The sequence below is a fragment of the Anopheles moucheti genome, chromosome 2, assembly GCF_943734755.1.
Source record: "Anopheles moucheti chromosome 2, idAnoMoucSN_F20_07, whole genome shotgun sequence".
Lineage (NCBI taxonomy): Eukaryota > Metazoa > Arthropoda > Insecta > Diptera > Culicidae > Anopheles > Anopheles moucheti.
In genome coordinates this window covers 26,798,758-26,812,654 of record NC_069140.1, presented here as the reverse complement: position 1 = coordinate 26,812,654, position 13,897 = coordinate 26,798,758, and the positions used below count along the sequence as shown (strand labels likewise).

At 47.0% G+C, this 13,897-nt stretch overlaps 1 protein-coding gene across 1 annotated transcript; it reads left to right on the top strand.

The window, feature by feature from the left end:
• Window positions 1-531: 531 nt before the first annotated feature.
• LOC128310176 (probable Rho GTPase-activating protein CG5521) lies at window positions 532-12,262 on the top strand. Its single transcript, XM_053046751.1, has 6 exons — window positions 532-711; window positions 1,809-1,919; window positions 3,366-8,248; window positions 8,357-9,417; window positions 9,502-9,734; window positions 9,829-12,262. Exons 1-6 carry the CDS (start codon window positions 606-608, stop codon window positions 10,119-10,121), a joined length of 6,687 nt encoding a protein of 2,228 aa, XP_052902711.1. The 5' UTR covers window positions 532-605; the 3' UTR covers window positions 10,122-12,262.
• Window positions 12,263-13,897: the final 1,635 nt, after the last annotated feature.

The following is a 13,897-nucleotide window of genomic DNA, read 5'->3' as shown; positions in this document are numbered from 1 at the left end:
TAAACGATTACACGATTACGAAATTAAACTCTATAGCAGGACCGTCGAAAAAGGGACTATTTTTCAAACGAATTCCACCAACTCAAAACAACGCACGACTGACACAACACACGCAGGGCCAAGCAATCAACCAGACAGTATAAGCACGTCATTACGATGATGTAGCCAAGAGAAACGAAACACAATTTTTTGGAAAAGCAACTCGGCCGCAACAACGTAGCTTTCGTCCGTGTTGTACTGTACCGTCGTGAATTGTGGTGTTTTTCAGATGTTTTACTTTAATTTAGTGTCGTGAAATTGTAAGAGGCGCGTTCCGCGCAAAACAACCGACCTCACAATGCATGTGCTGTAAAACCTGTTCCAAAGCTCCCGCAGCTGGTAGGGTCGCCGTTCCGTGATCCGTTTCGCACCACCATGGAGGATTTGTTTTTGTTTTCTCGGTCGTACTGCTAGCGAATTGTATTCGCTAATCCTCTGCCCTCGGTGTGTGCTGTATATTTGTGCACTGTAGTGTATATATATATTGTGACGATTGCTAATCCAACCTTCACCGTATCGTGTGTATCAATGGTAAATAGTGCAACCAAACGGTTGGAAAGTTCGACATGTTCACCAAAAAGGCCAATATCGATTTGAAAAAGTCGACCCAAAAAATACAAGACAGCAAGAAAGATTCCGCTGCCCGTCTACGGCATCTGAAAACTATACTCGGTAAGCACGGGGAACCTCCGAATCCGAATTTTAAAAATCAATTTTCTAGGATGCAGAAACGCCAGCAAGCACTGATTGGGGTTGGATTCCTGCTCGATGTAGGCTTGACGACGGCGAATGTTGTTGGATTCATTTACATATCTAGTCCGGTGGTACACGTCGCCAGTAGGCACTGAAGTTGTTGGCGGTACGGGAAAAGTGGACATGAATCACACCTGTATGCGATGTTTTCAATCTTCCCACCCTCCCGCTACTTTTCGTATGCAAGTTCTGGCCTGCTACGTTACTGCTTGGTGCTGACGAGTCACGGGCAATGAGGAGGAAACAAATGAACCTATCCCGTTCCTGGAGTGTGCATACCACATCGACGATTGCTCCACCGCAACGCACACGTTGCCAAACAATTAGATTTTCATGCTTGCCATGGTGGATGTTGTCGAGAGTGGGGGGCTCGTTGCTGTACAACACAGCGAAACCAGCGAGAGCGTGTAGATGCGAACGGAGGATGGTAGTAAAAGCAATAGCAACGGGCACTGATGCAGCTGTGAGAAAAAAAAACGTTCGCATGTTTATTGTAGCGTACGCAGGCTGTTGCGAGAGCACAAAGAGCGCAAAGATCGCGAGAGCGAGAATGAAAAAACGTAAACAATCCATTTACCACAAGTTCATGGTTCGTAGCAGCGACGTACGCAGACGAGCCCGATGCGTGTATGGGATGTGAAAAGTTGATCCATTGTTTGATCATTCGTTTGGCGCAGAAGTGATCCCAATAACTTGCTAATGTTACCACCAAACAACCGCCCTCACCATAACGTAGCACGTCCCCCTATACACGCGCGCACTGGTGGAATGCAAAGAAATACCACCCATGAGAGAGCCAAAACGATCAACAACTATGCCGTTCCGCGACCGTTCCAAACCGTCCGCTTGGCGCAGATGGATGTGCCCTCTGTTTAATATGCAACACGAAAAACAACGAACCTCTTTGCGTACTGATGACTGAACCGATTCCGGATTTGGTCGATCGGTTTGGTTTTTGTCTATTTTATTGTCTCTTTACCATCTACTTCATGTTTTTTTTTACGTTTTTATTGCAGAACACGTGGACAGCGATGAGGCAAAAAATCTGTTCGAAGCTAACTACAGTCACGTCTACTACATCCTTTACGACACTTTCGTACAGGCCGAGGCGAATCTGAAGCAGCGTGGTAAGTGTTATTTCATGGTCAAGCCGGGGGTTACATGACCACTTCCAGTTCGACCATCTTAAAAAAAACGCCCACGAGTTGTTTCTCCAAATTGGGAGCATTCAGCATATTAGCATACACTGTGGAATGTCACCATCCCACAAACAACAGAAAAACCCCCACGCTGCTACTATGGCAACGGTTAGGCAATAGGATAGGGTTTTAAAAACTCTCATCTGTTCTGTTCCCCTCTATCGTTTCTTTATACTTTATGTCGTCTGTGTCGTCTTGTCCTGTAAACAAATCATCATACACTGTACTCTCTATGAATGAATGAAACATGTGAAAAATTCTACATACCACGTCCCGATGCACGTTAAATATTGTACTATCATTACACACAACAATTTCTGGCAAAAATCTGGCAAAATGGCATGCGTACTGAAATTGTTACGAAAAATACGATGGTAAATGCAATTATACTGATACTATAATCTCTACCAGAACTATCCTTTCACATCGGTAAGTGAAACACGGGACACTGTGTTTTGGGAGTTCTTTGCTAAACTATCCCCATTATGGCTGGTTGCGTTTTTGTTTGCAGTTGCTTGGCTTAGTAGATATGTTGTGTGTTCAGTTGATGGCACAAAGTGAGAAACATTGAAAACAAATGCATCAGATGACAGGAGACAAGAGCTTCAGACATAATACAATCGCAGCAGACGATAGCACAATTGTGGCACAAGATAATACAAAGCCTTTAAGGCAGTACCAGTAAAGTACGTACTCATGCATACATGCGATTATTTCCAACTTTTGGTTTAAAATTCAGCATCTGAAAGGAAACCATAGTACTTTACGCAAACGGTTGGCTGGCGTTGTGCTATGACGTACCACAATTAATGCTAAGATCTGATGCGATTTCTTGTCTCAATCCCTGATGCTCTTGTCTTGTGTAATCTGCTGTATTTATTTCAATATTCGTTTGCATTTATTTAAAGATATTGAATATGCGTTGTTTTGTCATCCTAGGAACACTAAAACGAAGTTCTAGGGCTAAATATTGCATGTTAATGTGTTATCACATGCTTCGAACGTTTTTTTTATGTCTTATATATGCTAAGAATGATTTAGTTCTATATGCACGATATAACCAATATCCATGGAAACATATTTTCAAATGGCAAAGAAATCATTGTATTTTCCATTAATCGCATTTAGTGCATCGTTTTGATAAGTATTGTGGCTAATCCTAAGTAAGCTTTATTAGCGCTCATTTTAACGTTTAACAAGTAATTTAAAGATATTTTTCTTCTCATGATGGCTTTCTTTAACATGTTTCAAATCTCTGCAGCAATTTGCAATAGAAATATGCAGAAGTTTATTCGTTTGTTTTGTTTTGTTTATTCGTAATATGTTACCATATGAATATGTGCTGATATTGTGTTCCTTTTTTCCACCTCATAGTACACAAAACCCACCGCGAGGAATTGGATGGATCGTTGTGGCTGCTGAGCAAAATACTATGCCTGCTGCCGGAGTTGGTCCAGCGACGATGGCAGTGTCACTCGCTCGGGCGCATCCTTGCAAAATTATTGCATTACGGCAACAGCGTGAAGCTACGGCGCGAGGGCGTAAAATATTTCCTGCTCTGGTATCAAGCCCTCGGCGACAATGCACCGCCCTTCGTTCACGGGATGTTCACCGAGCTCGTGCCAGGACTGTCGGTACCGCAACGTGGCAAAAATGCTCCGGCCGTTCCATCCGACAGTGAGTTCATTGCCACCGATTTGCTGAACCATCCGAACCTGAAAGGCGAGCTCGGTGGTTCCGTGTTCCACGACACAACAGCCACCCATCCGGTCAAATCGCCCGAAATTCAACCGCTCATACCACCGAGCTCGAGCGAACGGACGGCGGCACCGGATCCACGCGATGGCCTCGAAATTCTGCTCGACTGCATGGTACAGTCCTGCGGGTGTTTGAAATGGCGCGACAACAATCCCCAGCGGCACATACGCACGTTTAACTTTTTGCTGACCAAGTTCCGCGAACAGTACCTGCCAGTGTTCTGCCCTTCGTTCGACTACAGCACGTCCGTGTATGAGCCGAAGCTCGATCTGCCCGTCATCCGGAGCGTTTCGAAGCGCGAGGAGGTGATGAGTTCGTGCGTGGTGGTGCTCATTATATGGATTGCGAAGTATACGCACGAGCGGCACGTAAACAGCAAGCTGGAGCAGATTCTTTCCATCGAGGATGAACCGGGCGCGGGATCCGGTGGTGGTTCGCTGGATCATGCCAGCTTGCTGTCCAATTTGCGACACATGGGTTACACACAAACGCAGCTAGTACGAGACGTATTGTACTCCAGCCGGGAGACGGTTAACTTTGTGCACGAAATTTATCGACAGGCGTTCCTGATGGCCTTCACCTCGAAATCGCAGATTGAAGCGATGCGTATCGCCATCTCTGTGTATCGCGACTGGATGAGCAGCATACCACCCCCACCGTTTTTACTGGAACCGGATCTGGAAGCGTTACCCGTCGCAGGAGGATCTCCCGGTGGTGCAGGACCGGCACTGGAGACCATCTCGCCGACCGCTAGCAATAGTCGACCGGGTAGCCAAAGATTGCGTACCGATTCCTATCTGGGCGCAATGATGATGACCAAGGAGAATGGTTCCATTCGGGCCGGTTTGCAGAATGTACTGCAGGTGTTCGTAACGAATGCGGTAAACGTCTTTATGGTCAATACGGCGCACCTGAATCTACACTTTCAATCGAAAACAAACGCAGACGGGTACGCAACACCGCTTGACGAGCAGACCGATATTTGTAAGCGTGTGCTCAACATATACCGCACGATGGTTATGAAGACGCGCATGGAAGCGAAGACGTGGGAGCAACTGTTGCTTGTACTGCTCCAGGTTACGTCCGTCATTCTCCAGAACTCACCACCAAACGCGAAGAAAAACAATCTCGGAGGACGATTGGCACAGCCCATCTTTCAGACACTGATCGTTACGTGGATCCGAGCGCACACGAACGTTCCGGTCAATGCGGGACTGTGGGACCGGTTCCTGAAGGTGTTATCCTCGTTAACGCACCGAGAGGAACTGATTGTAGAATGGGATAAAACAATGCAGACGCTTACACGTGTGCTTGCCCGGCAGGTGTACAACATTAATCTTTCCGACTTACCGCTGGATCGATTGGCCGAGCAGAAGGGCAAACGAAAGCGTGGAACACCGTCCAATTGGACGGCTAACGAGAGCGGCCGTTCCGTGATGGCCTTGGGTGGAGTGAACAGTTCCGATAGGCATGGCGCAGGTATGCATGATATTACGTTTACCAACGGAAGTAATGTGGTCGCTACGATACCTTCAGATGGTGGTGCTACTCTCTTACGCGGTAATCTCAATGGTGGTGGCAACGGTCAGAACCGATCGGGTTTGGATGACGATCGATTGACTAACGGATCCGGTGGTCCAATGGCGGTAACGACATCAACTTGTACGCCAACCACAGTAGGAGTAGGGGGCATGCGGACTGGTATTCCCAGAAGTATACCGGGTACACCGTCACTGAATCGTAGTTACAGCGAGGGAAGCCTGTTGTCTGCACCGTTCCGTAAATCTCGTGCCCGTCGTCGTTTACGTATCGCCGGACTCGGCTTAACAATGGGGAGCAATGCGCGGGAGCAAAATGCAGTGGCAGCAGAGCAACATCATCACGCGGGTGATCATTCCTTTTCCCGGTTGCTTTCCAACACATCGACATTCCTCAGCATAAGCAGCGAGAATTTAGAAATGGCTTCATTTTCCGAATGCACTGAAGTAATACCGCTCGGTGGTGAAGTACAGGCGGGATCAGGCATCGGTGGAAGCGTCCTGCGCCGTGCCGTATCACTCGATTCGGTCCGACCGGGTGGAGCGGGCGGTTCGGGCAAAAAAGAACACCCTGATGATGACGGCTACCATCATCGCCATCATCGTGTTGGAGCGAGTTGTGAAGCCGGTGGAGGTGGATCCCGCAGCCCATCGCCGACAGCCTCGAGCGGAATTGAAAGTGGATCGATCAAAGACTCGCCCATGCAAATAGCGGATGCGCTTACTGCCGATAGCTCCAGTATCGATACGCAGGACGATCCTCAGTCGTTTGGTGGTTCATCTTCGTCGATGGCAACGACGGCCGACCGTCGATCGATATTGGCTGGCGGAACGGCCAAAGGTTGGCTGCCGGATGTAGCGGCCGTGATGTGGCGCCGCATGCTCGGTGCACTCGGGGACGTAAATAAAATCCTCAATCCGAAGCTGCACGCTCAAGTTTACCAATATTTGGTAAGCATGACGGAAAGTTTGATCAAGATCCGCATGAACCAAGGCATTTCGCTTGATGGGAGTGGACACTCGTCATCTTCTACGCCAACACCCGCCACTACGAATCTGGTACCGCCTGTGGCACTTGTGGCGCCCTGGTGCTATGGTGCGCTCGCACTCGACGCACAATACGCGCAGGGCAAACTGTACGCCATGCAGCTGTTGTGCACGATCGTTCAAAGCGGCGCTAGCTTGGGAAATCATCAGCTGCCACTGTTTTACCATGCGCTGCATCAGGCACTAACCGGAGAGGATCGTGCAATGGCCTACACAGCGCTGCGATATCTAGGCGGGCCAAGATTTCTCAGTCTGCTGCTTCCGGGTCACACGCTTCTGCTGCTTGATCTTGTCCACGCAGCAACCGTGGTGCTCACGTCCTCGGAAACAGGCCCACACGCTCCCCGTGCCCATGTGGCCGGATTGCTAGGATCGCTTCTATGCTTTCCCCGAACTTCCCTTCCCGGGCCCGTGCTGCAACCGTCCGAACCTCACATTGATCTGATGGAGTGTCCCGATCTACAAGAGCACGTGCTGAACGTAGTATTGCGGTGTGCGCGTCGCGAACCTACGGCCAAAGCACGCTGCATTGCAATCGCATCGCTCGGCCAGTGGATACTGCAGAACCTTACCAATCCGAGCGCTCAGCAGAGCGGTGATAGTGAGGCCGCATTTAAACAAAAAGTACCCCATCACAGTAGCGAGACCGATTCCCGACGCGAATCCATCACGAATAGCGTCAATCCACGAATTCGCGAAGCGTTTCAGGTCATCTTGCAGGCGTTACAGTTTAAACATCACACCATTGCACGTTTAGCGTCTGAAACGTTGAAACTTTGCGCTGAACAGGGATCGAGAATCGAACAGATTGAGCGCCTTCCGCAACTGATCATCGACACGGTGTGTCTCTCGCTAGATATCCACAACGTTCCGCATCCAAAAGAATCGGATAAAACGGTACTAACATCGCTGCTGTTGACGCTAGGCGAGTTGTGCATGTCCTTTTCGGTTCGCACACTGCAACAACCAAAGCATCACGATTCAACGGAACCGCTTATACTGATTGTGTTTCGCATACTGTACAAAATAGCCACCGGACTACAAAACGGCGAGCGCATTAAGCTGTTCACCACCGATGAAGACTTTGATTCGACCATCGTGGTGGACGATGTGCGTGAGAGCGGCATGGGAGAAACCGGCCCGTATCAAACTTCCGAATCCATTGCCAGCTGTCAGTCGGCGATACGTTTGTGCGCTAAAACCGTGGCAATGCATCTCATCACCAATCTCGGCCACTTCCCGATGGGCATTGGTGCGACGCGGCTTAGTTCGTTGGTGGATGAGCAGGATGATTTAATGAGTACATCAGTCGCTACGGCACCGGTTCATGCAACCTCCGGTACAGGACCATCCGTTGCAACGTTGCAGCGTGAGAACTCCATTGCGGGAGCTCGCGTTGATGCGATGGAGCATGTGTTAGCTTCTCCAAATTTACAGCTGCTTATGTTGAGTCCGGAATTGGTGGCGAGCTTTATTGAGTTACCTGCCCTGAAGCTACCGGGAGGTGGAGCTACCGCGGGACTTCTCACTGCAAACCGCCAGGTTCGTTTGCTGCTTCGTGATCTGAACGGGAAAGCGTGCTGGGATGCTTCTATACTGTATCAGGAACCATCGCTGACCGTTCCATCATCGACGCCAGTTGATTATGAACGCAATGCAACATTCCAAAGCTCGGCGCCAGTTTCCCGGCACTATGCGTATTCAACCTTACCGGTGGGGTCTGGTCAGTTGGCGGGAAGCAACAGTGTGGCAGGAAGACATTTTGCCAGCGGCAGTACTTCGATTGATCCGCTAATGTCCACCGCTATTGGCTTGCCGATGTCGCACGGTCTACGGCATACTCTGCGGCATCGCCCGGTACATCAGCTACCGGTTGCAAAGGATTTGGCGCCCGATTTAGACCAGCTAGATGATGTAAGTAAGAAGAAAAGACTTCTTAAGAGACTTGAAGAAAAGACGTGTCGTTTCCATTTATTTGAAATTGTAATTATATTAATGTCGCATTGTTTCGTCATTCCCCAGCTATTGCAATACATTGGTTACACCAGCCCGGAATGTTTGGACAGTTCGGAAGTACCGTTGAATACAGCCGGACCCAGCCCACTGGGAGCCGGCCTTGAAGGTCAAACTATTTCGATCATTCTAAACCAACGTACGATCGAAGCGGAAGCTGTTGCTCGTCAAAACTCCGGCTCGAACGGTTTACTGAACGTTGAACGATCATTGTCCGGTGGTACGTCATCGTATCCTACACTTGTACCGAGCAGTGGTTACGGTAGTTATTCGCCAGGCCAATCATACGCAGATGATTCCGGGACGGGAACCTTAACAAGAGCTGCGAACGCGATGCAGAACAGCCAACAACAGCAGCACGATACCGCCACGAAACCATTCCAACTCGGACGCATTCTGTTCAACCAACTGGGTCTTGCCGGCTGGGAACGGCGCAAGCGAACACATCTGCTCCAGCGCACCGATAAGCTGTTGCGCGAGTTGCGCAATCTCGATAATCAAAAGTGCCGCGAAACGCACAAGATGGCTGTGATTTACGTGGCCAATGGGCAGGAGGACAAGGGCAGCATTTTACGAAATGGCTGCGGCAGCAGTACTTACGAAATGTTTGTATCCGCGCTGGGTTGGGAGGTAGAGCTTGAGTCGCACAACGGTTTTCTCGGTGGATTACCGCGGCAAGGTTGTGGTCAAACGGCCCCTTATTATGCGACCCCGTTCCTGGAGGTAATCTATCACGTCTCCACCCGAATGCCATCGGACACACCGGAAGCAATATTGAACAAAACGCGCCACCTTGGGAACGATGAGGTGCACATTGTGTGGAGCGAACATAATCGTGACTACCGGCGGGACATCTTGCCGACCGAGTTTTGTGACGTGCTTATCGTCATCTATCCGCTGAAGAGTGGCCTGTTCCGCGTGACGGTGAATAAAAAGCCCGAGGTACCATGGTTTGGTCCTCTGTCGGACGAGATGGTTGTTGGAGGAGCGTGTTTGGCTAATTTGGTGCGGGCATCAGCGATCAACGCAAGTCGGGCCAAGCGGAGTTCTCTTCCGCTATACCAACAGTAGTAAGTGCAAACTAAGCAGTTTCTTTATTAATAGTCAGAGACAGAACTATCATTTTACTAATGAACCATCTGTTTTCCTTTCAGTTACGAAGAGCGCAATCGGTCAATCGACACAGTGGCGTTGCGCCATCGGGAAAATAGCACATTCGAAGACTTTACGGCCCGCATCTTCTGTCCGATTGCGCAGCAGAACGGTGGCAAAGTGGGTGGTGGACCCAGCGGCACGGCCGGAGGGTCGTCCATCGCTGCTGGTACGAATGCACCGGCCCCATTGGCGGCAGCTCTGATCGATCACCACAGCCGTGGACCATCGAAAAGTGGGTTTTACGCATGATTATGGAATCGGTCTTGTGCAATAGGACTAATTTCAATTCCTCCACTCCCCCTACTCCTCCCCCCAATGCTTTGCAGCGTGGATACACCATCCGGAAATGGTTGCTACGGCCCGTGAGGTGACACAGCAAACGCTTGCGTCCGTATCGCTGGACCAACCGTCCCCGAGACCACTACGCAAGCTGCACCATCCGTTCAAGGCGGTACCGAAAGGCAAAACCAATCAACAACCTGGTGGGGGATCGATGGGTAGTACGGTCGTCTATGGTGCTGGGATGTCGAATCCGGTGGCCGGTATGATTGGAACTGGCGGTGCACCCGGTACCACACCACCGGAAAGCCCAACCCTACCGGGACGGAAGATCAAATGAGATTGGTGGTAGCTTCGGGCTACCGCAATCGAGCTGTCTTTGTTGCAACGATCACAGGCTAAGGATTCTCGCGAACTCGAAAGGGCGACTGCCACCACCGTCACTGTTTTGACTAGCAATACTGATAGAAGTAATTATATTAACATTAATAATAACGTTAGCTGTAACAATAACAACCAGAAAGGCAGCAAGGATGCAAACGAAACGGAAGATCGACTGTTAGCTTCCAGTTATGCACCGTTCATAAGTCAACAATACGATGTAACGATTGTGGCAAGAATAACAGCATGTTTTTGTGGAAAATAGCAGCTACCGGCAGCTGCCAAGAAGAATGTAGCCAAGCACGATGTACAACATCAAACACAGGCAAGTGATTTACGGTGAGAAGATATTTTTCCTATGTAGGTGCTGGTACCCCTTTGTTTTTTAAGGCCTTTGTCCAACATCTAATGGCCGCAGTTGACTAAAAAAAACCTATTTCATTACGCCCAATTCCCGTACCGTAAAAGCGACACCAGGACATACATCAGTTGGGTCGGAATAGTGAAAAATAGTTTAAAAGCAACAAATGATTAGCTTTAACATGCCCCCGTAGTTAGATAGATCCTTTCCATTTGCCGTAAATCAGTAACGAGAAGCGCCGAATGGGAAGGAGTCACAGATGATTTAATAGAGAGAAAGAGAGAGAGAGAGAGAGAGACGAGTACAGACATTTATGTATTTATTTATTAACATTATTAACAATGGAACATTGGGTAGGTGATTCGGGTTGTGTTACGAATGCGAACGAACCAGCGAAAGAATCAAAAGGTTAGGAAGGAAATTAGAAGGCACAGGAACGTTGGGAATTGTGAAGAAGCAGTCACACAGACACACAGCACTCAGAAAATCGTCCATTACTGTTAGAAAAGCGTACCATAGTGTGAGGTATTAATTTGTTACTATTTTATTACTATTATTACGGTTAGTATCGATATAATATTTGACACTTTTGTTTGTTTTACCATTTTCTTTTTTAATTTATCTTCTTTTTTTCTTTCAACACATTTACACACTACTTGAATATATTGAGTTTTGTTATGCACTCACGTCACACGTTTTATAGACGTTAAGTTAACTGTAGGAATGGAAATCCAATCGAATGATAGAATAGTTTATTGAGGAGCACAGGTGGCAGTTTTTTTTTCATAATGACTAGCTGAATGTTGACGTCCGGCTTTTTGCGTTTTTTTTTCTTATCATCAAAACAACCAAAAGTAATTGAAGAATTCGGGAAAAATGATACTGTTCATCATTTAAAAAAAACTTGAGATTTAAAATTCGAAACAGTACGCTGCAAACGAATACATCAAAATCAAACCTACAGCTAGATACGCATTTTGGCTTTTTGTTTTATCGCAAATCGTTTTGACTAAACAAAAGCAACGCAGCAGAGCCCCCCTGAATGTGATTGATTGTACTGGTGGCCCGAAACCGAACCGTCGTAGATATGTGTTTTCGTTTTCTTCAATTGTACGCCTATGAGAGAAAGACAGACCTAAACAAAAAAAAAGTTTAATAGATAGTAACAGATATTGTTGTGAACGAAAATAACAAAAAAGTTACACAAGCCAGCAATAGAAACAAGAAAACAGCCCGTGAGCATGGTTGATAATGCATGAGGTGATAATTTGCTAAATATTGCACTCAGTATTTCCAAACGGCAAGCAGCAATGACGATGGCCAAGCGAGTGCATCGAATGTGCACCACAGCACACTTCACTGCAGCTGTTTGTTTGCTAACAAAAGCAAAGATCTCGCGCTCGCTTGCTTACAATAATGTATATTTCATACGGAATTGTATAAGGACCCGTGTATATGCAACAGTTCCAAAACCGGTACAACTTGCTAGAATGCCACATAAATATCAAACATCTTTTCTCGTTCAGCTGTGCTACCATGAAAAGCTACAACATAACCATTGACTATGTCTTGCAAACTAATGCATAGTGTTTAACTACAGAATTTTGCACATTCAAGAACGGTTAATAAAAAAACACACACACACACAAACAAAAACACTGAATTTGCTACATAATAGATGATTAATTTGAAACCAAATTTTTGGAGCTATAATAAAATGCGCAAACCAAATAATCGCGCGCCCGTATCGAGCGTGGTGTGGTTCTGTTTTTTTTTATCGAATTGTTACTCCAAAATAAGTTCACGAAATCGTAATTTCGTACCAGCATTATTGGAGATGACTTCTTCGTCGTCCTCGTTGTCTCGTCGGAATGTGTACGCGTTACTAGCTGCCTCTATCTTCTTAGCGTAACGACCTACTAGGTCCTCTGCCTGCCATTTCTGGCTTAGACCTAGAATTATTTTACCACGTAGTCGGATAGTGAGTTTTTGCTACGGGGGTTTGGTCCGGATAGGATTTTGAACACGTTATCCGGCAGTCCTCTATACCCATGGGCGATCTAGGAGCGGAAGCTGAGTGAGGCAGACATCTTGACGATGGCGAATGTCGGAATGATACGAGATGAAACTGGACCTGAGGAAACTGAGTGTCCTCAGCGGCGGAACAAACGGTTGGCGGAGTAGGCGGTCGCCTAGGGCCTCGCCATGTTGGGGGCCCCAAAAAATTTGTGCCGATTGTGCGATTTTTGGAAATTTAACAGCAGAGTTAATTTATAGCAAAAAAATTATTTAAAAAGGTAAACAGTTCATCAAAAATATCTTCCTTGGTTAAATAAAACATTTGTTTCTATGTGATAAATTAAATGCAGAGAAGAATATCGACTTTGTGACTTTAAAGTATGAACGAAATTGCACCATGATTTCCGAATGTATAGTACCAGGAGAGCATCCACGGAAGAGGTAGCACGTAGTACATCAATTTTGCACAAAAACCGCCTAAATGTATGCAATGTTTAAACACTAACTTTCCCGTCGGTGGAGAAAAATTTCTTCGAAAACTACCAGTTTCTGAATGTATAGTACCAGGAGAGCATCCACGGAAGAGGTAGCACCTAGTACAGCAATGTTTAAACACTAACTTTCGATACAAACCAGCTGTTTTCAGACTGCCGATACCAGGAGAGCTTGTTTTTCAAGAGGTAACACCTGGTACTAGCCGAGTACCAGGATGTTGCACAACACATGTTGCGCAACATATGTTGCACAGCATCTGACATGCAACATATGTTGCGCGACATATGTTGCGCAACATCTGGTATGCAACATCTTACATGCAACAACTTGGGATTGCAACTACCGGGAACCGCATGATTTGTGTTTGCTCGGCTGGTACCAGGTGTTACCTCTTGAAAAACATGCTCTCCTGGTATCGGCAGTGTTTATACATTGCATACCTTTCGGCGATTTCGAACAAAATTGCTGTACTAGGTGCTACCTCTTCCGTGGATGCTCTCCTGGTATCGGCAATCTGAAAACAGCTGGTTTTGTATGGAATTTCGTACCAGCTAATGGCGATCCAAGTAGTGGCGTTATGGTTTTCCTTAGCGCATACAAACGTTTATATATAGAGTAGCTTAACGGCTCGTTTACAGGGCTACGTAACAGAACTCTGAGGTGTACGCAAGGCTTGTTTCTTTCCGAGACTTTGCTGTTGTTTGTTTAATAATGGAGATATTCTTTCAACACAACAACTTAGCCTAGCATTTTAGTTTTCAAATGCTAAAAGCTATGCAAATCTATCCGGCTGTGCATAACACAAATTATTATTATTATTATTATTATATAAAATTTGCGTTGTTTGCTTCATGGGATAC

What these genes read in the sequence shown, in the direction of transcription:
- LOC128310176 (XM_053046751.1), top strand. Translation starts at nt 606, where the DNA reads ATGTTCACCAAAAAGGCCAATATCGATTTGAAAAAGTCGACCCAAAAA. An exon ending in GCATCTGAAAACTATACTCG is followed by an intron (nt 712 to 1,808) that starts GTAAGCACGGGG and finishes TTTTTATTGCAG; the next exon opens with AACACGTGGACAGCGATGAG. An exon ending in GGCGAATCTGAAGCAGCGTG is followed by an intron (nt 1,920 to 3,365) that starts GTAAGTGTTATT and finishes TCCACCTCATAG; the next exon opens with TACACAAAACCCACCGCGAG.